Source organism: Podarcis raffonei, chromosome 3 (assembly GCF_027172205.1).
Source record: "Podarcis raffonei isolate rPodRaf1 chromosome 3, rPodRaf1.pri, whole genome shotgun sequence".
Taxonomy (NCBI): Eukaryota; Metazoa; Chordata; class Lepidosauria; order Squamata; family Lacertidae; genus Podarcis; species Podarcis raffonei.
The window spans coordinates 66,724,042-66,749,764 of NC_070604.1; the positions used below are offsets into that span (position 1 = coordinate 66,724,042).

The 25,723-nt window shown below is 38.1% G+C and overlaps 1 protein-coding gene and 1 long non-coding RNA gene across 10 annotated transcripts in view; one reads left to right on the forward strand and one right to left on the reverse strand.

Annotated features, from left to right (window-relative positions):
• Positions 1 to 25,723, forward strand: part of STXBP5 (syntaxin binding protein 5) — a 118,813-nt gene that overhangs the window by 82,903 nt on the left and 10,187 nt on the right. For 2 of the 6 annotated variants that reach the window (XM_053382120.1, XM_053382125.1), the window contains 6 exons: positions 8,450 to 8,515; positions 10,489 to 10,548; positions 10,643 to 10,690; positions 16,310 to 16,360; positions 19,247 to 19,486; positions 20,831 to 21,200. In XM_053382120.1, the coding sequence (XP_053238095.1) occupies positions 8,450 to 8,515; positions 10,489 to 10,548; positions 10,643 to 10,690; positions 16,310 to 16,360; positions 19,247 to 19,486; positions 20,831 to 21,200 (835 nt within the window). The remainder of the gene's footprint in view (positions 1 to 8,449; positions 8,516 to 10,488; positions 10,549 to 10,642; positions 10,691 to 16,309; positions 16,361 to 19,246; positions 19,487 to 20,830; positions 21,201 to 25,723) is intronic. The other 4 variants (XM_053382122.1, XM_053382121.1, XM_053382123.1 and 1 more) reach the window with 4 other exon arrangements.
• The window catches only part of LOC128410633 (uncharacterized), a 28,990-nt gene continuing 24,220 nt past the window's right edge, over positions 20,954 to 25,723 (reverse strand). For all 4 annotated transcript variants that reach the window (XR_008329561.1, XR_008329559.1, XR_008329560.1 and 1 more), the window contains 2 exons: positions 22,844 to 22,939; positions 20,954 to 21,040 (listed from right to left, as the gene is read on the reverse strand). This is a non-coding gene — a long non-coding RNA (uncharacterized LOC128410633). The remainder of the gene's footprint in view (positions 21,041 to 22,843; positions 22,940 to 25,723) is intronic.

The window sequence follows — 25,723 nt, forward strand, 5'->3', positions numbered from 1 at the left end:
GTTTGCCTTCCTCTTAACTGTTTCTAAGCCATCCCATTCTCCCTTCAGTATACCAGGGCAGTATGGTTGTCACTCCTAACCTTCTCTCCTCTTCATGACTGCTCCAGCACTTTCTTCTCTCAGCCTGTCTCTTGTCACCTGAGCCCATCTTTCTTGGCTGTTTTCTACATTCTTTGCTGCCTGCATCTCTCCCATAAATAGAACCCCTTTGCCTTGCCTTCTTGCCTTTTTTCTCTCTCCTGATTTCACCAGTAACTGCTTCAGTGGAGGATGGAGGCAGGTTTGTTGGTATTTGAACCTCGGCGATTCTTCTTAGCTGTTTTGGCCCACTGCACCTTCTGGTTTGGTGTGTGCTATGTATCCATGCCCCAGCATTCTGGCTTTCTGAAGAGTAGGGATGGCAGTCAGTGTGCTCTCTGGTGGCAATAGCCACGCCTCCTGCCCAAACTCAGCCTTTGAATAAACTTAAAGTGCCTGCTAAGGCAGCTTTTCCTTCTTCCTCTAAATGTAAGACCTTTGCTCGGCATTTGCCTCATAAACAAGCACTAAGCATCTCATAGGCAGCCCTTATCCATGGAAAGGGATGAATCCATTTATTATATCTGTGGACATTCTGGACCCTTAACAACATTTGCCTTCACCATTGCCTGGGCCTGATGGGTTTTATCTCTCATGACTCCCACTATGTGCCTTTGCTCTGCAATGGCCTTAGACTTCATTGCTCTCCTGCAGAACCTACCTCAGCACCATTTAAGGGGGCATCTGTTCTTGTTGAACCAAATTCCTTTACAAAGTCCATACCATTTCCTTCTACGTTTAAAAAAAATCCTGAAGGCAGAGAGGGACTCTGCCTCCTTGTAGCATAAAAATATGTTTCATAGTTAATTAATACTATAGTTTAGAGCCTATTAGTAGAGGTTCAGTAAACTGCTGTCTCCTTGGGCCTGGGCTTATTGTACACCGTTCCTTGATTTCTGTTCTTACCTGGGTCCTTCATAAAATCAGGGAGGAAAAGCCACAGTGGTCCTTTTAGCTTCCTTCTGGCCTTGACATCTGTGGCCGTTGGAGATCCTGATCATGGCAGTATCTCCATGGCACCCTCTTGCTGTCTGGATGTCAGAACTGCCTACTTCTCACAAGTTCTGTTCCTGCCTTTGACCATCAGAGATGGAACCAATATTCAACCAATAACATTCATCAGGCACTGAAGATCTGCTCTTCTGGTAGTAACCAATGGAACTTTTTGTGTACTTATATGCAATTATGAATTACTATAATAGCCACATGGAACACTGCAAATGTTTCAGATATAAACTGCAATATTCCATGAATTACCACTTTGTAATGGTTGTAAAACTATTTATGGCTGTTGAATAAGCAGCAATTCTGGCTCTTCCTACCTACCTTTCCTGGTAGTTCCATATTGAAGATGGTTAAATAATTGTAGTTGTATTAAAAGAATAAGTACAAGTAAGTCTGGCTATTTTATAATGTTACTAATATATTCTCTTAAATGAAACAGTTAAACAGCTGAGTAGGGATAGGTTTGTTTTGTCATTAAATTGTTAGTAGTATTAATGGGGAAATTTTATAAATATTACGTAAGACAACAAGTAAAGTAAATTATATTACACTGTGTGAATTCTGGCACATGCATGATTTGTTGTATTTCAGTTGGTGTCTAACAATTTCCCACAAATACATTGTTTGCTTGGATCTTAAAGTTTTTCTGCAGATTTTTTTTCTTTCTCCAAATATACTGTGTTGGTGTTTTTGTCTTTCCTTTCTCATTGCTTCAATAAGGCATGCTGGCTGTGGCTTCTTGCATGTGTGGCTTCTCTAACTTATATTCAGAGTCTGTGAAAAAACTTCGCACCTCTTATATAAGTAAGTCATCTCATAAGAATAAAGTGTTTTAACATCCAGTTGATTAGGTTATATGCATTCATCACCCTGAATATTTTACTATAGCCTTTACTTTTCAGCTTCTTTCACTAACATATCAGCAGAGATTAATTATATATTAATATAATTATAGACTGTTACCTGAGATACCATCAATATGGAATATTGGGTACAATAAGATCCAGATTACATCCTTCATCTATTTTGCAAGCAACAGTAAAAAAGTGGCATTAGTAGATAATAGAATACAAGTCACAAATGTGCAGTAGTGCCCACAAATGTGCACAAATGCGTGCAGTGGTGTCCACAAAGACCTTCATTGGTGCGCTTGGACAAAGGACCAAGACTCTGAACTTTCCTTTTTATTTTTAATAAAAAAGTAAATCTCTAACCCTCCTGGAAAGAAAGTTATGAAGCAAAAATGTATGGGTACCCTTCTAAGTAATTTCTGTGAAATGAGCTAGCCTGGCTGCCTCTGTCAGTGCTTTTTAGCCAGCAAGTGAAGTCAGAGCTGTGATTGTTGAGTGTGTTGTATGGACACCAGACAATATTAGCATTGGTATCACAGTTAATTTATTAATCACCTTCTAAACCACTGTCTCAAGGTGATTTACAAGGTGATTATAAAATAATTTTAAATGGTTAAAAACACAAAAACAAATCAATATAAAGCAAACCTAAAACTTGTTATAAAGACCCATTTATCCAGCTGGGAAAGCCTTCTGTTTCTCCTTTCCAATTAGTGCACTTTTCCTGCTTGTCTTATTTGCTAGTAGTCCCTGGAATCTCCGAAGTTTATCCTTCCTTTTTCCCTAGTGACCAGGATGCATCTTTCTTGTGGTGGGTTCTCCTGAGATCAGATACTGCCTAGAATTTATTTTCTGCAAATACTTCTACACAATGTGTGGGTGAATTTTAAAGCATCCCCTCCCTAAATGGCAAAATTCAAAATGTGAACTTTGCGAAAGAGGCTTAGGCGTGTCTCCTGCTGTGCTGGACTTAAAGCCAGGCACTCATTAAGAATTCACTGTATAGTTAAATTATGATACAATATTATACAGGACACACGTTTCAGTCAAGTAAAAGTAACCTTAACTGTTCTTGGGATGCAAGTGCAGACATGTCTGAACTACAAAGGTGTAATTGCAAATGGCAGGGTAGAAGATGACCCAATAGGGTGTGTACTGGCCCCAGTATTGTACTGTGCATTTCTTAAAATTTCTATCTCTGTGTGTTGGTCTGTGGTCTCTGGATTAATCTGTAATTCAGGTTTTTTTTTTTTTTTTTATAATATTTTTTATTACGTTTCTTTCCAAATTTTATACATTACAAACAAATAAGGAGTTTACAAGAAACCTTTTTTTTTTTTTTTTAACAAAAATCCCAACTTGGACTTCCCCACCCCTTCCGATTCTGCGTTCTTTATATTAACAATGTCAGCAATTTGTTACCTTATGTCATACCTTATTGTAACTTTTACATGTTATGTATCTATATTCAATGTATTATGTCACAATTTTTATACCTTTAAAATAAACGTAACATGTTCAATTTCATATTATCTCCTTTTCTCTTTTATCACTTAGTTTACTATTTACTTAATCATAATTGCTAAAGCGTATCATTTCCAAATCATGCACCGTCTTAAGATTCATACAGTTTGTAATACTTTTGCAAGTAGTCTTTAAACTTTTTCCAGTCCACCTCAATTGTTTCTACATCCAAATCTCGGATTCTGCCGGTCAGTTCAGCTATCTCCATGTAGTCCATCAACTGCATCTGCCATTCCTCCAGCGTGGGTAAATCTTGTGTCTTCCAGTTCTTTGCGATGAGTATTCTTGCTGCTGTACTAGCATACATAAACAAAGTTCTGTCCTTCTTTAACACTTTCTGGTCTACCATGCCCAACAGGAAGGCCTCTGGTTTCTTGGGAAAGGTATACCTAAATACCTTTTTCAACTCATTGTAAATCATTTCCCAGAAAGCCTTAACCTTTGGGCATGTCCACCAGAGGTGAAAGAAAGTCCCCTCTGCTTCCTTACACTTCCAACATTTATTGTCAGACAGGTGATGTATCTTAGCTAACTTGACTGGGGTCATGTACCACCGGTATATCATTTTCATAATGTTTTCCTTCAAGGCCGTACTGGCCGTGAATTTCATTCCGGTGTTCCATAACCTTTCCCAGTCTTCAAACATAATGTTGTGTCCAACATCCTGTGCCCATTTAATCATAGCAGATTTAACTGTCTCATCCTGTAAATTCCACATAAGCAGCAAGTTATACATTCTAGATAACAGCTTTGTCTTTGGTTCTAACAATTCTGTCTCTAGTTTCGACTTTTCCACCTGGAAACCAACTTTTTTGTCCATTTTGAAAACCTCTTGAATTTGAGCATAATGTAGCCAATCTCGCACCTTATTTTTTAGTTTGTCCTGGCTCTGCAACTTCCAATTGTCTCCAATTTTTTCAGTCAATTCCCAATATTTCGGCCAATAGGCCTCCATATTGGGTCTTTTTCGGGCCTTGGCCTCCACTGGTGATAGCCACCTCGGAGTTTTACTCTCTAGTAAGTCTTTATATTTCATCCAGACTGCAAAAATTGCTTTTCTGACAATGTGGCTTTTAAACAATTTATGTGCTTTAACCTTGTCGTACCATAGGTATGCGTGCCATCCAAAAGCATTATTAAAACCTTCCAGATCTAGGACATCGGTGTTTTCCAACAAAAACCAATCTTTCAGCCAGCAGAAGGCTGCAGCTTCATAATACAACCTCAAGTCCGGCAGGGCAAACCCCCCTCTTTCTTTCGAATCTGTTAATATTTTAAACTTTATTCGGGGCTTTTTGCCCTGCCAGATAAATCTAGATATATCCTTCTGCCATTTTCCAAAGCAATCCACTCTGTCCACGATCTGTAAGGTTTGAAACAAAAATAACATTTTCGGCAACACATTCATTTTTATAGCTGCAATTCTTCCCAACAAGGAAAGTTTCAATCTTGACCAAATTTCTAAATCCTTTTTAACTTCCAACCAACATTTCTCATAATTATCCTTAAATAAATTCAAATTCTTGGAGGACAAATAGATCCCAAGGTATTTCACTTTTTTAACCACATTCAGTTCTGTTTCTCTCTGAAACCCCTCTGTTTCTGTAATTGTTAAATTTTTGGTCAGAACCTTAGTTTTTTGTTTATTCAACCTAAATCCCGCCACCCGACCAAATTCAGATATAAGTTCGAGAACTCTTTTTGTACTGGATTCTGGCTCCTGCAGTGTCAAAACTAGGTCATCTGCAAAAGCTTTCAGTTTATATTGTTTCACTCCGACCTCTATCCCTTGTACCAACCGGTCCTCTCTGATCATATTCAATAGCACCTCCAGGACTGAAATAAATAACAGAGGGGATAGAGGGCACCCTTGTCGTGTCCCTTTTTCAATTTTAAATTCCTCCGTCACCACATTGTTCACTATTAATTTAGCTTTTTGTTCTGAATAGATTGCATGTAATCCATTCTCAAACCCCCGTCCCACTCCCATCCCTTCCAAGTTCTTCTTCATAAACATCCAAGATATGTTGTCAAATGCTTTCTCCGCATCAATAAAGATTAACACCGCCCTTGTGTTCCTGTTAGTCTGCAAAAGTTCTAAAATGTCAATGATGTTTCTAGTGTTCTCATATAAATGTCTACCAGGGAGAAAGCCAGCTTGGTCTTTATGAATTACTTCATTTAAGACTTTTTTAAGTCTATTTGCCAAAATGTCTGCAAATATTTTGTAATCCACATTTAGGAGTGAGATGGGACGGTAGTTTTTAAGCTGAGTCTTTTCAGATTCTGACTTAGGTATCAATGTGATGAAGGCTTCTTTCCACGTTTCTGGTGCCCTCTTCCCATCCATAATCTGGTTACATACCTCCAACAAAGGTTGTATCAAATAGTCCTTCAGAACCTTGTAATATTTGGAGGTAAGTCCATCCGGGCCTGGAGATTGTAATTCAGGTTTTGAGCAGCTCGGTAAAAGGAAGTTCTCTGTTCTCTCTTCGCTATGGAGGGTAATGGAGGGCAATGCAATTCATTGGTTCTGTTCCTGCTCCTAGGGCTGTTTCCAGAGAGTAGTTTGGGGAGGACCATTGTTTGGCACCATGGGAGTGGAGCTGTAGGCTTCATCTTGTCCTCCATGCTATGTAACATCTATCTGAAAATGCTGGGAGCTCTCATCAGGGGTTTTGATGTGAGGTGTCACCAATATGTGGGTGCTAGACCAATGCTTGGAGGCAATAATGGGTGGGATGTGGCCCAATAAGTTGAAGGTGAATCCTGAAAACACAGGTATTATGTGTTCTAAGTTGTTGAGTCCAGGACGTGGGGGCATGGTGTGTTCTGCACAGCTTGGAAGGGGAGGATAGTCCAGGATCCAGTATTGTCATTTGAGGCTCAGTTGGCCTTGATGCTTAGATATACCTCTTTCCAGCTTTTGACTGGTTTACAGGTCTAGCCTCTTATGAACTGAGATGGCATGATCATCATACTCCATCCACCAATAACTTCCAGGCTGGATTATTGCAATGCACTCTATGTGGAGCTGCCTTTGAAGATGACTTGGAAACTGCAACTGGTCCAAAATACAATAGCCAGGTTACTGGTTGGATTTCATTTAGAACAAACCTCTTTACTCTGGCCTTTGATACCTGAAATACATATTTTAGATGTAATCTGTTTTAACTGTTTTTAACAAGGGCCTTATGGTGAATGGTGTATAATAATAACTAATATTATAATAGAAAATCTAAAAATGGAAATAACCCTTTCCACTTTTGGCCAAAGTGGATATGATTTACAGGCGCAGGAGCCCATCTGGATTTAAGGCTGCCAAACTACAAACAAATGGTTGGCTTTTTTGTGGGGAAATTAAAAGGTTTTACTTTTCTCTGTATGGGACGCGGGTGGCGCTGTGGGTTAAACCACAGAGCCTAGGGGTTGCCGATCAGAAGGTTTGCAGTTTGAATCCCCGCGACGGGGTGAGCTCCCATTGCTCGGTCCCTGCTCCTGCCAACCTAGCAGTTCGAAAGCATCTCAAAGTACAAGTAGATAAATAGATACCGCTCCAGCGGGAAGGTAAATTGTGTTTCTGTGCGCTGCTCTGGTTCGCCAGAAGCAGCTTAGTCATGCTGGCCACATGACCCGGAAGCTGTACGCCGGCTCCTTCGGCCAATAAAGCGAGATGATCGCCGCAACCCCAGAGTCGGCCACGACTGGACCTAATGGTCAGGGGTCCTTTTACCTTTCCCTTACTTTTCTCTGTAATCCATATTAGGGTGGTACCTTTATTAGGCCATTTAAAACTCCCAGATCCATACATTTAACATTTTGGGGGGAATAGGAGCAATGGCCTGGCTCTTTGTCAGGAATACTTTTGCTTCTCTTTTTTTCGCCACACCAACTTTTCCAATGCTTGTGTGTATCCTCTCATAGGTTTTACAGATCTCTGATAGGTCTTCCAGCATGAGGCTGCCTAGCTGCCTGTAGAGTTCTGAAGAGTTCTAGATATTAAAGTAGAATAATGTAGTTTTATTTATAACTAACACGCACACAGAGCTCTTCAGTGCCTAGCAAGCAACATTATGGACAGCCTTGTTTATTGCAAAGCCCATGGACCTAGAGAAACCTAGAACTATAAGATAACAACAGATTGACATGAGGCTTTGTGAGGCTTTGTACTTCTGCCTTTCAGTGTCACCTTTACACTTCAACACCTTTCATAACAGCATCTCCTTCCAAAGCAGCCCAAGTATTTCATCATCTGTAGTGATGCCTGTTGTTGCTACTTCGGTTTTGTAGTGGATACAGTGCTTTTTTTATCCTTATCAATGGTCTAGATGCCAAAATCACATGTTGACTGTCACTTTGATTGAGCAAGAGTTCCAAACAACCACCACAGTCCTGGATTTTTCACCACCATGGTGTTTTCTGAAATTAGTGGTTTCTTGGGCCTAGAAGGGCACAGATTATCAAATAGATCAATATATTTGAAGTGTGTATTTTTAGGCCTTTCGTCAAAATTTGATCTGTTTTGACAACACTGGTAGGCAAATACTTAAACATGTTAAATATTACTAATTCTAGCTTGCTTTTTATAGTCTATGGTGGTTTTTAAATGTAATCTATTTGTCCTTACATGTTCATTCTTATATTCAACTTGGTTACCTTTCTTTGTAATATACTTGTTTACAGTACAGGTAATTTTGCATTAATCACATATATTACATAGAAAAATCACATTGAAAAATGGCTTTCATGCACATCTATACCAACTCCCCTTTTCCCTGAATCTTCATAATCATCCTGTTCCCCAAAGAAGAAACACTGATACTTTGAACAGCAAAACACGTTTGTCAAAACTCTTAGTTAAAAATATAATTAAGTATCGGATTTGATTGTTTCCCCACTGGGCACAAAAATACCTTATGTGTAATGTTTGTGTCAAGAATTAAAAGTAGTCCACAGCTGTTGAAACCTGTTGTGTTCTTTGTATTTTACAGCAGGTCTTTGTGATATTAATGAAGGTACAGCTGTACAAGAGGATCGTTGCAAGTCACCCACCTCAGGTAATGAACTGTTCTTGGAAACGCTTTAGAACAAATAGTACTTCAAAACACCTTGTAGCAGGCTTCTCTTCTCTTTTGTTTTCATGCTCCAGAAGGATTTTTACTATGCCACTGAACTTTACAGTGGTTTTCTCAAATATACACAATTCAGACAAGTACATACAGCTGAATACTTGGTTTGCCTCAAAGCCATTCTTATATATTTGTCATTATTTGTTATTTACAGTGTTTAGAATGCATTACTATAGGAAATACTATATTATAAGGGGAATGTGTTTTATGTCTCTTGGGCTATCTGTTTCAAGAAGAGATTATTCACAGTAGAAATGTGTTCTAACTCCTACTCTCATCACGATCTTTTATTTCTAGGAGCTTTCGTTGTTCTTTGTCAGAGGTAATTTAAGTGGGAAAAGGTCATCCCACTTTTGTCACTTCTGCTGCTGTTATAGTAAAATTAACCAACAGGGTGGAAAGTATACTGTATAATAACAGGAAGCAAGGAGTGAGTAGCGATTTCATTAAACTTTAGAATCTTTATTTCAGATAAGCAATTTGGCAAGTTGTTATATTTTTCTTAAATAGGAGTTGAGACTTTTTCAGTGGATTAGATTTTAATTGGACCTAGCAAAAAAACTCCTCCCTCCGTTTCCCTGTCTGCTTTTTCAGCGGCAGCAAAATCATCCTCATCACAGAATCCAGGGAGCAAGCGGGGGGGGGGCTTACAGTGTGACCACAGGATGGTGAACAGGGGCTTTTTGTGTACAGTAAGCCTGCAACTTAACACACATTTAACTTGTGCAGATTCAGCTTTATGTGCATGGCAAATGTATTGATTGATTCTTAAAAAGCAGGCAGGGTTCTGGGGAAAATGACTCTGGCAATCCCACCCACCATTGGATTTTGACTAGACACAATTTTGCCTTTAGGTGTGATCCCTCGATTGAGCCATTTTTTTAATCATGTGTATTAATTTGCTGAACCCAATCATGAATCTGACTTGGGTAGGGAGGAGAGTGCCTCCCATCACTAGAAGAGAATGAACGTAATATTCCCAAGGAATTCAGCAAGTATTCTTATTGAAAGTAGTAGTTCCTGATATCATTTGTATCATTAATTTTTTTTTCATCTGTACAATGTTGGTATGCATAGAGAAGGGAAGGAAGGTTTTTTATATTCTTAGTTAAAATGTAATAAATAAATATATGCATGCAGAAAACTATTTACAAAATTCATTTTTACAGGTAAACAAAGGATGTTATTTCCAATTAGTTTTTAAAGTAATTAATAGCAAAACAATCACACTTCAAATCTTTTCTCTTTTGGATTGAAATACAGAGAATTGGCAAAAGTAGCTGTATTTTCATTTGTTATCACAGAGATAAGTGCACTGGAACACACTTTAGACCTAAATGAAGCTATTTCTTCTGAATTATTTTGGCAATATTGATAATACAAAAATTGACATTTAAAATGTGAACTAGAATCCCTGCTGTTATTATCATGTGAATATTTTTGTTAATCTGAACACAAGCAACCTTTCCAGACTGTTTTGTTTCCCGTTTCCCAATTCCCATCAGAAAATATGTATCTTCTATGCTTTCCTTTGGTTGTGTGGTCTCACCTGTACTAGAAAATTGTAGCACCAGCATAAGTTCGAAAAATTAAAGCTGTGTATGATGAAAGTGAAACATGGAAGACGCAAAAGTTATCTGTCTCAAATGTGGATGTCCTTATGCAAATTCTAAGGGCATAAAGCAGGAGATATAGGTGAATACTCCCTCTTTTTTTGCAGGAAAAAAGCCTGAAATAAATCATCCATAATACCCAAAGAGGTGTTTATTTGTTGCATATGATATGGATTAGGATATATAGTCTTTCTCATTTTGTCATCTGTCGTAATTTTTTTGTATGCATCCTTTTTTTGTTAATATCCATTTCGTATGTCCCTTTCATTCTTATCTTCACTCATTTAGGTTCTGGTTCTCCCAACAATTCTGATGATGATCAAAAAATGAATAATTTTATAGAAAAGGGTATAGTATTTTTATTTTTAAGAGAATTATCATAAATTTTCATTAGCTCATATTTTTAGTAAATTGACATTTTGTATTGAAATATTATTTGCAGTGAAGACCAAAAGCAGAAAGTTTTCCAAGATGGTAGCCAATGATATAGGTAGGAACTAGAAAAATTCTCCTTTGCTCCTTACCTGGGACCTTATTCTATGCAGCGCTTAACTCTGCAGCAAAACAAAGCAAGCTGCATTATATTTGTTAAATTAATATTCTCCTAACCATAAGTGGTGTTCCTTTGGGCTGCTTCTCTGCTAATATACTGTGCTCAATTATTAACACAATCCAAGAGACTGGGCTCTTAATTTTCTCTAATTGTATATGCACATCCTTCTACAAAGGTTTTGGTTTCTATTCAGAAATACTGAAAGGGTTCAATCCTGTAAGCATTGCCGTATAAAATGGTTTTAACATAGGTTCTCAAAATGTTAACGCTAATTCTGAAATGCATGAACAATGGTTTTAGCTTCTTGGCAATAAAGTACATAATATTTTAATTCATGTATTTCAGCAATAAGTGTATTCTCTCTGAATCCTTGTTGCTAACTGATCTTTGATCACCGACAATTAAATTGCAAATTACTTATCAAGTTTGCAGTACATGCATAAGGTGGATTGAACCCTTCTGTTGTAAGAGCATAAGAAATAACCTTATTGCTTGGATATGGTTGTTCTGCTTTTTATTTTAGAGTATATCTGTTAAACCTATTGGTCATCTGTTTGAATGGAAATTAAATTACTTAGCAGACTTTCTCCCATTTATCATTATTTCTATCTAATTGTTTACTTGCAGTGAGATTTTACTAATTATGTGTAACAATATATATTTCACTGTAACCACAGTGGCTTATCTCTCTTCTAAATTTGCATATTTACAGCATGTTGTCTAATGGTTATTTTCTTGATCATGTTTCTTTAATATCTTCAGTTTATCACAACATTCGGTGTCAAAGGGAATTTTATAGATTTAGTTTTAATGTGTTGAAACAATCAACATATCTGTTAATCTGCAAGTTGTGTGCAAGTCACTACAAATTAAGTGCTTCTCTACCATTGTTACTCTTCCTGTGTCAACAGGACTGGCTTCTAGGATACTGTGATGCCCAGTCTATGTGCTGCTTTCATTCAAATGTCAAGAGAGCAATGAGGTATCCAGCCACAAAGAAGTCACAGCCATGCTGCTCTAGTATGGTTGGGAAATAAAACCAGAAGCTTCTCAAATTAAGGAAGATTCTACTTGCTGTCTTTTGGCTTGACTTAGTAGCAGAGTAAAAAGGAAATAACAGGGAGATTCGCTCTCACAAAAACTGTCACCCACAAGCAGTTCCATGATTAAAGGAAGCACCTGTATAATGTGTAACTAACCAACCAGCCTGTGTGGCATGGTGCATAAGTGTCTGTAAAAAGAATCCTAGAAGATGCCACAAATTTATTGATGTGTGCTAGATATGCTAGTCAAAAGTATTAGGTTCATTTTCAGAGACAAACTGTGGATGGAGATGGATGTTGCCATCATGCCACTAGTTATCCAGCTGTATTACTTCATGATATGCATGACACACCTGTATGCAGCACCAGTTACCTCCAGGTAAAAATCTGCTGCTTTGCCATTGTGTGCAGTCAAAAGAGAAAAAGAAATAACGAAGGAGAGAGAGAAACTGAAGGTTTTGCCTCACAACTCCACCAGCACCCAGGGACAAATGAGTGGTATTGGTTGGTCTGCTGCATTAAATGGCAGTCAAAGGTTGATTGATACTGGCAAGAAAAGATTACTTACTTCCTCTCTCCGCTTGAGATGCTAGCCTATCTCTTACCAGTCAAGGTGTATGTGCATACAGTATCCATATGGCACATGTGCCTTACCAAACATCCTATCACCATGAGATAGTGGCAAAGCTAAATCCAAGGAAGAGCAACCTGTAGTTCAGACTCTGCTCTAATTGTGGCATGAAGGTTAGAACAATGTGAGCATTTTATCTGCAAAGTGACTAGTGAAAATGTCTGACTTGGTTACAGAAGATTCTACCTTCTGGATGAATGAGGGAACAGAAGACCATTGACCTCTGGAATAAATCCACCCATAAGGCTCTGCATGGATGCAATAGGACAAAGAAAATCTTTGGCAAATTACCACTTTTGAAAGTGGCCTCTGCTATGTCCAGTTGCAGTCAGTAGTAGTATTCTGCTGTTTGCTGAAGCAGCAGAAAGACTTCAAAGAGTGTAATCTTAGTTACTCTTTATACAAAGAGGAGGCATATTATCAAGAGGGCTCCTAGAGGTTAAGTCTGGCTCACGACAACTATTCATACCTTTTTTCATCAGCTTGCTCTTAAGATAAGACAGAATAGCAGTCTTGCAGACTTCTGTTGGACAATCCAGGAAGTCTGCCATGCTCCTTCTACAGGTCTTCAGATAATCCAGGACTTGTGCAAGATTTACCCCTAGGCAGGTGATTTGTTCCTCCAGCCCCTGCACCTCCTGGGTAGGCAGTCTATTCCCCACCCCATGAACTTAGCAGATGGCTGCCAGGAGGAGGAAGGATGCTGCAGAGCCACCCATTTAAGTGAGAGGACCTTGGGGGGAAACCAATTGTTCTGGACTAGGTGAGCTGCTTCCTGGGCAGGCACAGTATTCTTGCTTTAACAGTCTAGGCACTGAAAGGAGATGCAGTGTGCCAGGTGACTCTGTGGTGGGCACAATATTTCCGAAATTTGATCTACTTTGACTTTAACGACCCCATCTTTCAGTGCCAGGCTGGGCAGCTCTGCAGTGGCTGGCATCCTTTTTTCCTCTGGGCCTCACCCAACATAGCAAGGATATATTTGGAGGAGACTCAAAGGCACACAAAGATTCAGCTGTTTGGCTTGCAGAAATGAAAGAAGCATACAAAGAATGTTAAAATTATTGTTATTTTAAGATGATATATCTCAATTTGGTGTTGAACAGAATTCATGCAACATAAAAAGAGATAAATAATAAAGTAAGCAGAAAATAAACCCACAGCAATAGAAGAGAGTTGCCAAGGGAAATAACTATTAGTTATCCCAAATATCCTCTGAAACTGTGTGTGTCATGAACATGGGGAACCACAAGCAAGCCCTCCTCCTCAGTAGATGGTATTTTCTGGTGGTGTCTGGACTGCAGATGACTGTTTTGCTAGCGGAGATGATTAACTATGTGAACTGCTTTCAAAATGGTTCCTGTAATTAATCAGGCACCATTAAATGTGTAGCTAGTTAATTTTGCCTACTGATTTAAACTGCAGTTAAGTTGATATGGCACAAATTCTGCAGGCGTGGCAAAGGAGTAAAGGAAAAGAGACAATTGGTTTACCCTCTGAGTTGTTGCTTATATGCTGTTCTCACTGTGTCAGTTTTATCTACATGCTGGGCTGATATGCCCAATAATTATAATTTATGAACTCCTTTCAAGAGGTACTGTGTGAATTATACTAATTTGTCCATAACAATTGCTGCTTCTATGGCAAAGGTCAGTGTTTTCAGTGAGCAGGATTAGATCACCTGCTTATGTTCTGTGGTCATGTCTCTTGGTACAATTTTAAATCTGTATTGGTCATATTTCAGTACGTCTCTTTAGATGTTATGTTTGGCCTTCTCAGATAGATTCTTCTGATAGTGGCTGCCTATTTTAAACAATGAGTGGTGACTTTGATTTAAAAGAATTTAATTTCTGATTTGCTTTTATCTAGAGTTCTTGAGATCTGTGTTTCGTGAGCCACTTTCATTGAAAACACCAGTAACATTCCTATTGTAGGCATGTGTGCATTGTCTCTATCTGATGAGATCTAAAGCTTTGGGGTTTGATGTGTCCTAGATGGGATTTGTCTGGGGCTCTTTGAGAGCTGTTTGTTGTGGTGCCTTTCACTGAATACTTCCTATTGGCTGATGCGGAGTGCAATTTTGATGGGGAGATGGATTAAAATACTCCAGTAATAATGAGTGTCTTTATATATTCTTCTGATCAGGTCTTCAGAACTCACTGAAATTTGCTTGCATTTTTAATATGGCTACAAATTTCTTTGTGTGTGCATGTGTCGTTGTCTGTCTCTCCTATGGCTGTCAAGGTCTCCACTGTGACCTGGGTGAATAAATACATTTTTTACCAAGCAAATGCAAAACTAGCAAAATTTAAAAAATCAGACTTGTAAGCGGCCTTTAAAAATCAACTTGTTCAAAATGATATCTAAATGTAATATGTGACCATATTAAAGTCTACACTAAATCTCTCAGAACTGGTTTTTCAACTAGCAAGGTTAAAATCAATACCATACAAACAAAACATAAAGCATAACAATTTTACATCACATAAAACAAAATAAAATTTAAAACAGCATCTTACAACAACCGGTATAAAACAAACTAAAAAAAAAAAAGCAGCAGCAACCCTTTCTCCTGTCTCCCCCACCACCCCACTTTAAGCACATCTAAACAAAATGATCTTAACCTATTGAAAGAAAGGAGAGCCAAACAAACCTCCCTGAAGATGAAATTGCATACTTTTAGACACCATCAATGAAAAGACCCCAGGAAGGGCCTCAGGTTCAGAGTGGGGCATTTGAGCAAGTTTGTATGGAAAATTTCTTAAAGGCTTACCAGTCCTAAAGTATACAGGCTTCTCCTCCAGCTATATTTGGAGTTTAGGTATCAACTAGTACAGTATGTTCTTTGACTGTTCCATCACCTTCTCACTTTTCTGTCCAGTTTACTTGCAGCATAGTATTACTTTGTTTTATTTATTTAGAACATTTATATCCTGCTTTTCAGCAAAAAATTCTTAAAGTGGTTTGCATATGTCAAGACAGCTTACCAATATGTATGAATCTTGTTGTTTGCATTCTCAGCAGGGTTGGCTTCCACATGTAGATGTTGTATTCTAGAGCACAGGACCAGACTGCTTCAGGTTCTGTTTGTCTCTGCCTTGACAATGGGATAGGGTGGAAGCACCAGCATACTGTCCCCGCCCAACTAGAGGAGCAGCGGTACCCTAATTGGGTCAGGGATGCTTCTTCCACATGGTTCTTCCCTCTGCTGAACAGTGCTGTTTGACAGCAGTTAGATTCCTTGAAGGTAGGGGCTTGATGGAGTTGCCCTCTGTCAATGGTGGTTCTGGCTAACTTGGCCTCATCAGTGGAGAAAAGAGTCCTTCCCCAGGAACATAGTTCATGAACTTATTTTCTATACAAATTTGTCTCCAATATATTCCCAGCAGCCACAGCCACTCTTTTGTGGTCTTTAACTTTACAGTGTAATTCTGTGAACTTTTCTAAAATTTATCATTTTTTTGTGGAACAGCTGTTTTCTATTCTTTTTGTAGTGTTAGTATTCCACTGTTTGGGGGAGGTGGTTGGAAAAATGCTTAAGTAAACTTGACTCAATTTTTAAATCCATTTAGTGCCAGGGAAATCATACAAAATAATGACTTACAGTGCACTACAATAAAGACATTAGAGATTCTGAGAATTTTAACTACTAATGTTCTTAACTGTTCATAACTCCAAAGAAGGTACACTGCCATACTCTGACTGCACACTTGTCACTAAAACCTGTTACAAATATATGTGTAAATGTGCATACCTTCCTTGCTTACAATTGTTGTATATGATTTCTTATTTTGGAAACCAACAGCTTAAATTCTTAGTTTCATAAACTCTTTAAAATGTGATCATTCTAGCTTTATTATAAAACTATACGTTATTTTTCAGCAAAGATGTCTAGAAAATTAAGCTTACCAACTGAACTGAAACCTGAGTTAGGTAAGTGTTTGTTCAAAGCCTGTATTAATGATGTTTACAATTTTTGAAAAGGCTGCGGAAAAAGAAACACATACAGTGACCTAACTACTAAGTAGGGGGAGTCCATTTAATTTCCATTGTTGTATTCCAAAATTTGACAGTATTTAATGCATGTGAGCAAAATGCTTTTCCATCTACTTGGAGCCACTTTTATGTTCTTATCTTTTAAAACCATGGGAAATCTACTGAAATAAGACATAAAATTTTCTTCTTAGGTTCTTGTTTTTTAATCACCATGTTTCACATTATTATCAGTTTGGACACTGTATGGAAAACAAGAATAGTTTAAGGAAATCCTATATACCTCTTTTCATAGCCAGTGTGGTGTAGTGGTTATAAGAGTGTTGAGTTAGGACTTGAAGATCCAGATTCAGCTCACTGGCTTACTTGAGTCATTCACTTTCTCTCAACCTAACCTATTCCACATGACTGTTGTGTGAATAAAAGAGGCATCAGAGGAATAACGTGTGCTGCCTTGTGCTCCCTAGAGTAAAAGCAAGATATAAATGTAAAAAATAAATTGAATAAATAGGCTGCTGCTTCAGCTACATAATATTTCTTAAGATCTAATCAATCACCTGAGTCTTAAAACAAGTATTTAATGAACTGCTATGTGCATCACAATGGGCTGTTGCTGCAACTGTATACACAGTTTGAGAAACTTAGGCAAGAATACAAACAGCTACCTTTGAAACTACCATTAATTTTAAATATAGTTTGCTATTCTGGAGTAGTGGGATACAATTAAAAAAAAAATTAAAGTACCCTTAGGAAATGGAACTTCATAGTTCTTCAGATCATGGCCTCAGTAGTGAGGCCTTAGGTTTTAAGATCCCCTGGGGATATAATTGTGTGTCGGTCTTTATTGATTTTGATTGGACCATTGGCATATAAAACTAAAATCATGTATACATATTAGTAGTACAGTAGGCATACGCTCATGTTTAAATCTGAATGCCTTTATGAAATCATGCTGTTTTCTTGAACTATGTCTTAGCAAATTTACGTCTCCATTAAAGCCCTTGCAGTTTTACTAAGGAAATAGTACTATAGAGTTCTCTATCAAAAGAAAGGTACAAACTAAAAGTCAAAGAGGCAGAAATCAATGTCAGGCACATCCCCTACTTTCAGTGAATTATAAGGTTTTTTGTTTATCTTATTTGTTACAGATGTGCATGTTAATCTTGAAATTTCAGTATTTCTTCACACTTTTGATCCTTCTGCTTTTTTGCAGTTCTTCTTTACAAACATGCTTACTAAATGCAGCAAATCACTATATAATATCAGGTTTAAAAGTCTGGTGTTCGTATGAAAATGAGATTTTAACATACTGTACTTTTGAAAGGGACAGTATGACCAGTATGGCAATTTAATAGGTCAGAAATCATTTTCATACTTTCAATGGATCTAAGATCTGAACAATATATTTACATGGACTGAACTGTGTCAGAAAATCTCAGTGTGTTCTTCCTCTCACCTTCAAGATGCCTTCACTGCTCAAATATTGGCAAAGGATAGGAGGAACAATGCTATGTTCTTGCTACTTTAGCATAGAGAGTTGAGTGCATTCAACATGGTGGCTTAGCTTAACTTTTCAAGGTACACTTCAGCTCCTCTTGGGACACACAACTTGGAAATCTCACTGTTTTATAACTTGAGAAGTATTGAGTTTTTGTATAAAACTTTCTGCCATAAAAATAAAACCACAATTTTGAAAGTACAACTACATTTTAAAACTAAGCAATAAGATTAAGCAATATAACAAAATAATAGACGCGTCATCATCATCAACATCATCATCAATAACAAAAGCCCTACTGGAAAGAAAGAGCTCCTGATAAACTTAATAACGTCAAAAGAGATGGGCATGAACTGACCTTCTTATGCAGTGGCCTTCACAGTTAATGCTACTGCCATAGAAAGGTCCTGCCCTGTACCTTTATCAAATACCGTCATTGTGTTGCTAACCGTATACTACAGATACGCTAAAGCAAGCACCCATAATTAATCTTATCTATACAACTGTATCGTACTCTACCACCATCCCCTTCCCTATCTCTCCACATTAAATACACACGTTCAATAGATTCTGTGGCTGGGTGGTCGATGAGAATATATATTTCATGTGTCTGGGCTCTAGTTTTTGGCTCAGAAATCTGACCTAATATTATATTGGTGTTTCAAAAAAAAAAAGTACATTTATGGGTTCATCTAATTTACATAAGCAAATAGATCCTCTGTCCTAAAGTTGCAATAACTAGCTTTAAAAAATAGTGAGAACTATTAATCTGAACTAAAAAAGAAATCAATAGCTCTCTGTGTGTTTGTGTGTGTGTTTGTGTGTGTTTGTGTATGTTTGTAAAAGAACTTAAAATATGTTTACATCATTTTCCTCCATAGTGTATAGCATCTCATAAAACTAGTCAGAAAGAAAATGACCAAGCTGGTCTGAGAAATGGCGCATCATGCAACATTATGATATATATCTTTTTTTAAAAAAATTACTTGATCACAGCTGTGTTGTCCTATCTAAAAGATAAATGTGATTATGATAAAGTATGGTATATTCAGCAAGCTACTTTTCATGTACAGATACATAGATTCACTTCTTTGTCGATACTTGTAGACCGTGATGGTGCTCTTGTAGGCATATATGTGTGTGTTCAAACACATTTCTTTCACACTTGTTACTTAAGTGTTCACCTAAAACATGCAATGTGTGAAATGGACTTAACTGTAGTGAATTGAGTTTTTATAGACGCCTTATAGCAAGACTGTTTGTAACTGTCCTTTAAAGGGAAGATGGACTATTTTTCATTGTGTTTAAATTGATATTAAATATTTCAGATGTTAGAGACAACTCCTTCAGCAGATCCAGGAGTTCTAGTGTCACCAGCATTGACAAGGAATCTCGAGAAGCAATTTCAGCTCTTCATTTCTGTGAGACTTTCACACGAAAAGCTGATACAGCACCTTCACCCTGCTTGTGGGTTGGCACTACGTTGGGTACAGTTTTAGTCATTGCATTGAATTTACCCCCAGGAGGAGAGCAAAGACTACTTCAGCCAGTAATTGTATCTCCCAGTGGTATGTATTTCACAAGGCAGAGTTTACAATGTGCAAAATACTATGTGCTTTTAATTCTTAACGTGGTGTTGTGATTATGACAGTCATCGGCACAAAAGCAAGCAGGCCATTTGTTGGCTTCTTCTGGCATATTTTGCCAGAAAAATGAACTTTCTTGTGAGAATTGTGATGGCTTCTCTTATAGTGCTAAAGTTTATATATAATCAGGTATATAGGAATTCAGCACAATCCTTTTCATCTGTAAAATTTCATCTTCACATATGTGTAAAAGCAAAATATCACTCATAAACTGCAATATTTCTAACCATATGCCTCAAATAGATTGTGCTTTGTATAAATGGACATGTCATCTTGCTTTGGAAGCACAGGATTAGAAAATCTGTAGATTTGGCTATCCTGTACAACAGCATTTGAGGGCAATTGTGAGCAAGTCCTTTCCCCTGAATTTTATTATTCTTTATCTATAGATTTCTGTATTGTTTTCTCCTATAGATGGAACGGACCTCTGAGGGATGCCAGAAAATCCTGCTTTTTAAAAATTCTCCCCCCCCCCCAAAAAAAATGATAAGCAGGAACTGTAATTTTTGTGTGTGTGCTGCCAACATGTTGCCAGCATTATCTTATTTCAACACAGGGTTAAAGAAAGAGAAAAGATGTATAAACGAAGTAGTTTGATCCAGACATGTGATTCATAGTTATACTATATGTGGGGGGTGGGGGGAGACCATTTTAGCTACTTTCCTCTCTCCATCATCCCCCCTATGATCTCTGAAAATCTGTTACAGTAGTTTCAGCAACTGACATGAGTACATAAGAATAAAAGAAGAGCCCTGCTGGATCAGATTAAAGGCCCAGCATCTTACGCTCACAGTGACCAGCCAGATGCCTATGGGAAGCTCATAAGCAGCAACATGGGGAGGCTAGAGGAAGAAGGAACTGGGGGAATTCCTTCCTCCAGCATAGACCCTCTGCTGGATCTCAGTATCTTCTGCAAACAGGAACCCTTTTTTTTACAGAACAAATCTAAGGCAGTATTTAATTAAAAAATGAGCTTCCAAATATAAGTACATATAAATGTACTTTCATATGGGTTCTTCAGTATGATCCTTCATTAAAAGAACAAGTTATGTGCTTACATGTATTTCTTGAAGACTTCGTTTCAGAAAGGACCCTTGTTTAGGAGTGACCCCTAAGCACATTCTACATGTCATGGTATTATGGAGGCAATAGTTTAAGAGTGCTTTATAAATTAGGAATGCATTTCAGTGTATTAGGCTGAACATTTTTTTATTAGTCAAAAATTGTACATCTATTTTAGCAACTTTCTCTGTTTCTGTATCTTAGGAACCATACTAAGGCTTAAAGGGGCAATACTGAGAATGGCTTTTCTGGACACTACAGGATCATTAGTTCCACCAGCATATGAACCCTGGAGAGAACCCAATGTTCCTGAAGACAAGGACGAAAAGGATAAGGTGAAGAAACGCCGGCCTGTCTCAGTGTCTCCATCCTCCTCTCAGGAAATCAGTGAAAACCAATATGCAGTGATATGTTCTGAAAAGCAAGCAAAAGTTATTTCACTGCCTTCACAGAACTGTACTTATAAGCAAAATATAACAGAGACTTCATTTGTCCTTCGTGGAGATATAGTGGCACTGAGTAACAGTATCTGCCTTGCTTGTTTCTGTGCCAATGGACATATAATGACTTTTAGGTAAGATATTCAATACTAAAAGGAGGCAATATAATCAGTATAGATGTGTTCACTGAAAATACATAAAATGTACAAAGACTTTAAGAAAACAAATGTTATATAGGTGAATAAGACTGCAACTACACAGGGAAAATGAAGGATTTGATGGGTAAATATTGTTGCAGCTGTAATATATTTACAGTATTAAAATAATATACTTATTCTATTATTATTAATTTATTTTAAAATCCGTCAAACAGATGCTGCATATTTTATCTGCAACAGAGCCTAGAACAAGGGATTCTTCAGTTCACACTGAAGCTGTACAAGTGATGGGGAGAACATGCAGTCATAACATGCATACTTCATATGTAACCTGTATGCAGGACTGCTGATAAACTAGCCACTTGTTTACCTATTTATGTGATTTAATGCAGTTTTTGAATGACTTTGAAGCAAAAGATAACTTTTGCCATCCCTTTGCTACATGCATTTTTCTTCTTTTGGCTTGACTAATTAACATTAAGAATGCAGTTCACAGCTATTTAAAATCATTTTGTTTGGAATTATGACTTAATAGGGCTCTGCTTAAATATCATTAAAATCGTGGCTTGTGTTAACCATAGTTTAGAATCCAAACAATACTCTTGGTTCCAAAAATGCCATTACTGCTTGTTATTCTCTTGATGATCTGGTGCAGTGCCTCAGCTGCAAATTTTGCCAGTTGAATCATTGTACCAAGCCATCGTAAGCTCAGTGGAATGCTTACACAACTGATCTGCAGCCCCCTGCACCCCTGAAAGGCTGCTCCAGACAGTAAAGGTGGAATCTCAACTGTGGGGTGTCTCATGGAAGGCTGCAGTGGGAATGCCACCCCAAATTAGGCAGAAGACTCTTGCTGCAACAGATTGAATGCTAGCTGTGGAGCTCCCCTAATGTACGTTTCCTCAACCTGATTTTGGGTGATTCCCCATTCTGTGACAGCCTCCCATGATTCGGCCCATACTGTTCTGGAGTGACTTCTGGAAAGAATGGGAAGGAGGGGAGAATGATCAATTCCACAAGTGGCACAAGTGCAGAACCTTTGGATCTGACCCCATGTTTTGTTACCTATTTCAAACAGTAGCTTATTCTTACTTGCCAGCCAGATGTAAACTAGTTTGTCAATTTAAACATTGTGTTAACTTTGGTTAAATTTTTTTGACCAAGATTTAGTATGATATCTGAAGAAAACCAGTATCAGACGAGCTTGCTGTGATCAAGAGATTGTTGTTTCATTTGTCAGCTGATAGGACTGGGAGAAAGGAAACAGTTGTCTGCGTCATGCAAGGGAACTGTGCCCACATATGCTGAGCATATCTTTGGGTGGCAGCTGCTATTGCTATTAAAAGTAGAGGCTAAATTTTACAGATCCATCTCTCAAAAATGTCTGCTTTCCAGCTAGACATGACTAAATTTGAATTTAAAACACAGAGACAGTGTGAACAGAAGAAAAGTGCAATCTAATAGTAGGAGGGAAAGATTTCATATGGAGTTGGATTTCTATGTCATCATCTTCCCTCTATGGATTTGTGGGGCATGTACCATTAGTTGCAAGAGTTTGGCTTCTTTGCAATGGTATTTTTGAATTACTTAAACTTACTTACCTGCATTAACTAACTAACCTGGGATCAGAAGCTTTGAGTGGACTGTGCTGGAACAGAGATGCAGGCAGGTGCCTCTAGGGAGGAGGAAGATTGCCCAGTGCAGGAGACAAACCCCTGGAGGAATGTGGCACAAAAAAGCAGGACTTTCAGGAGCCATGCGGTGTCTCTGGAACTACAAAATTGGTTCCATGCCCTCACCTCAAACACCAATTATCAGCCAGAGGAGCAAGTGCAGTGGTTGCAAACCTCAAACACACCAAGATGGTAGTGGAAGGTACAGTGTACAGAATGATTTCTGTCACTTCCCAGAAAAGGAAGAGATTTGTAGTCGTGGCAGGTGACTATCTATGGAAGAGGACAGAGGCAGCAGTGTGCAGAAGTTTCAGTTGTCTCTACACAGTTGACTCTCTATACTCTTCATGCACAGAATATGGGAATCAAGCAATTAGAACTTGAGCACTTAATGCAGGATGGCAATATGACCTAATAGGCATTACTGAAACCTGGTGGGATGAGACTCATGACTGGAATATTTAGGAGTACAACCTGCTCCAAATGAATAGATCAAACAGGAAGGGAAGAGGAGTAGCATTATTTATTAAGAAAATGTACACTTGTGAAGATATCCATGACTTGGAACATAGAACACAGATTGAGAGAATATGGATAAAAATTGTAGAAGTGATCTTACTAAACATTCAAAAAGGAAAGGTATAGTAGTCATGGGAGCAACTACCCTGATATCTGTTGGAGCTCAAACTCTTCCAAGAATGTAATTCCTCAGTTGCCTCACTATTTCATTTCCAATAAGGTGGAAGAAGCAACAAGGGGGTCATCTCTCTTGGGCCTGGTCCTCACCAACATAGAGGAACTGATGGACAAAGTGAAAGTATAGGGAACCTTGGGAGGAATTAATCATGTCCTTTGGGGTCATATGATACCTAGCTACAGGAAAGCTGAGTGTAATGGGACATGCGCTCTGGACTTTAAGAAGGCTGATTTCAAAAACCTTGAACTACTGTGTGAAGTCTCATGGTCAGAAATACTCTTAAGAGAAGGGTGTCCAAGATGGATGGGAGTTTCTTAAATGTGAAATATTGAAGGCACAGACAGTTCCAACAAGAAAGAAAAGTGAGAGGCACCTAAATAAACAACTGTGGTTTCATAATGAACTTACAGATTAGCTGAGATGTAAGAAGGGAATGCATAAGGGAATGTATAATGGAAGAAAGGAAAAATCACTAAGGAAGAGTATACATGAGTTGCAGGGAGGTCAGGCAGGCCAAAGCTCAGAATGAGCTCAAGCTTGCAAGATAAATTAACAACAGTAAAAAAGGTTTTCTTTGGCTATGTTCAAAACAAGAGAAAGAACAAGCAAGATCCTCTGATTGGAGAAGACAGAGAAATGCTATTGGGTGACAGAGAAGTGCTCAATGCCTGCTTTGTCTCTGCACCCAAAAGAAAAGCAGTGCCCAACCTGATGATGACAGAATAAATGATGCAAGGAAGGAGCTGCAGCCAAAGATGGGAAGAGGTGGTAAGGGAACACCTAGCTACTTTAAATGAATTCAGATTTCCAGGGCCTGATGAGCTGCACTCAAGGGTACTAAAGGAAATTTCGGGAGTAAAGTCAGAGCCTCTGCTTATAATCTTTGACAATTCTTGGACAACAAGTGAGGTCCCAAAAGACTAGAGGTGGGCTGATGTCCTCATCTTCAAAACACGAAAACAAGTTCCAGATAACTACCAATAGGTCAGCTTGACATCAATACCAGGAAAGGTCCTAGAACAGATATTCAACAGTCAGTTTGTGAGCATTTATAAAAGGACACTGATTACTACGACCCACCATAGGTTACTCAAAAACAAGTCATGTCTGATGAATCTCATTTCTTTCTTTTTGATAGTTACAAGCTTTGTGATTCAGGAGAATGCTATGGATGTAGTGTATCTTGATTTCAGTAAGGCTTTTGACAAAGTCCCTGTGATATTCTTGCTGAGAAACTGGTAAAATGTAGACTGGACTAGATAACGGTTAGGTGGATTTGTAACTGGTTCACTGACCAAACCCAAAGAGTGATCACTAACATTTTCTCATCATCCTAGAAAAAAGGGACATGTGGAGTGCTGCGGGGTGCTAACATCTTTATAATGACTTGGACGAAGGTATTGAGGGGACAGACTCCCATGAGAGGTGGTGGACTCTCCTTCCTTGGAGGGTTTTAAGCAGAGGTTGGATGGTCATCTGTCATGTATGATCTAGTTGAGATTCTTGCACTGCAGGGAGTTGGACTAGATGACCCTCAGGGTCCCTTTCAACTTTACAATTCTATAATTCTATATTTTCCTAAACAATCTGCATTGGCATATGCCATAGATCTATAGAGTTTGTTTATAGGATTCTGCAAGTAGGTCAAGACTATTAGTTTGTTAAAATAATATCATTTTGTTCAAATAAAGAACTATACAGGAATTCTAGAATGTGCTGCCAGAAAAGACTCGGCACTGGTAACTTGCAACATGCACATTTAACTTGTGTCCATCTCCTTTACACACTTGGCAAAAAAAATTACAAAGGGGTGGCATCCTAAGGGGATGGCATTCCCATCCGCCACTAAACCCTATATGTTTTGACTATACACAATTTTGGCTTTATCCACTATCCCTGTAACGTAACCCCAGCTTAAGTTGAATGTCATCTGTACTGTGTTTTAATATTCTGATACAACTTGTACCAAGATGATAAATTTGTTAAGCTGCTTTTTGATCAGCTTATACATCCAAAATATCAAAATTATTCAAACATAAATGGTACTCATCAATATCTTAGATCATATTTATTTGACAACTGTCTTTTCCAGCCACCTATGAAGTTGTCCTTAGTTTCTTCCAATCTTT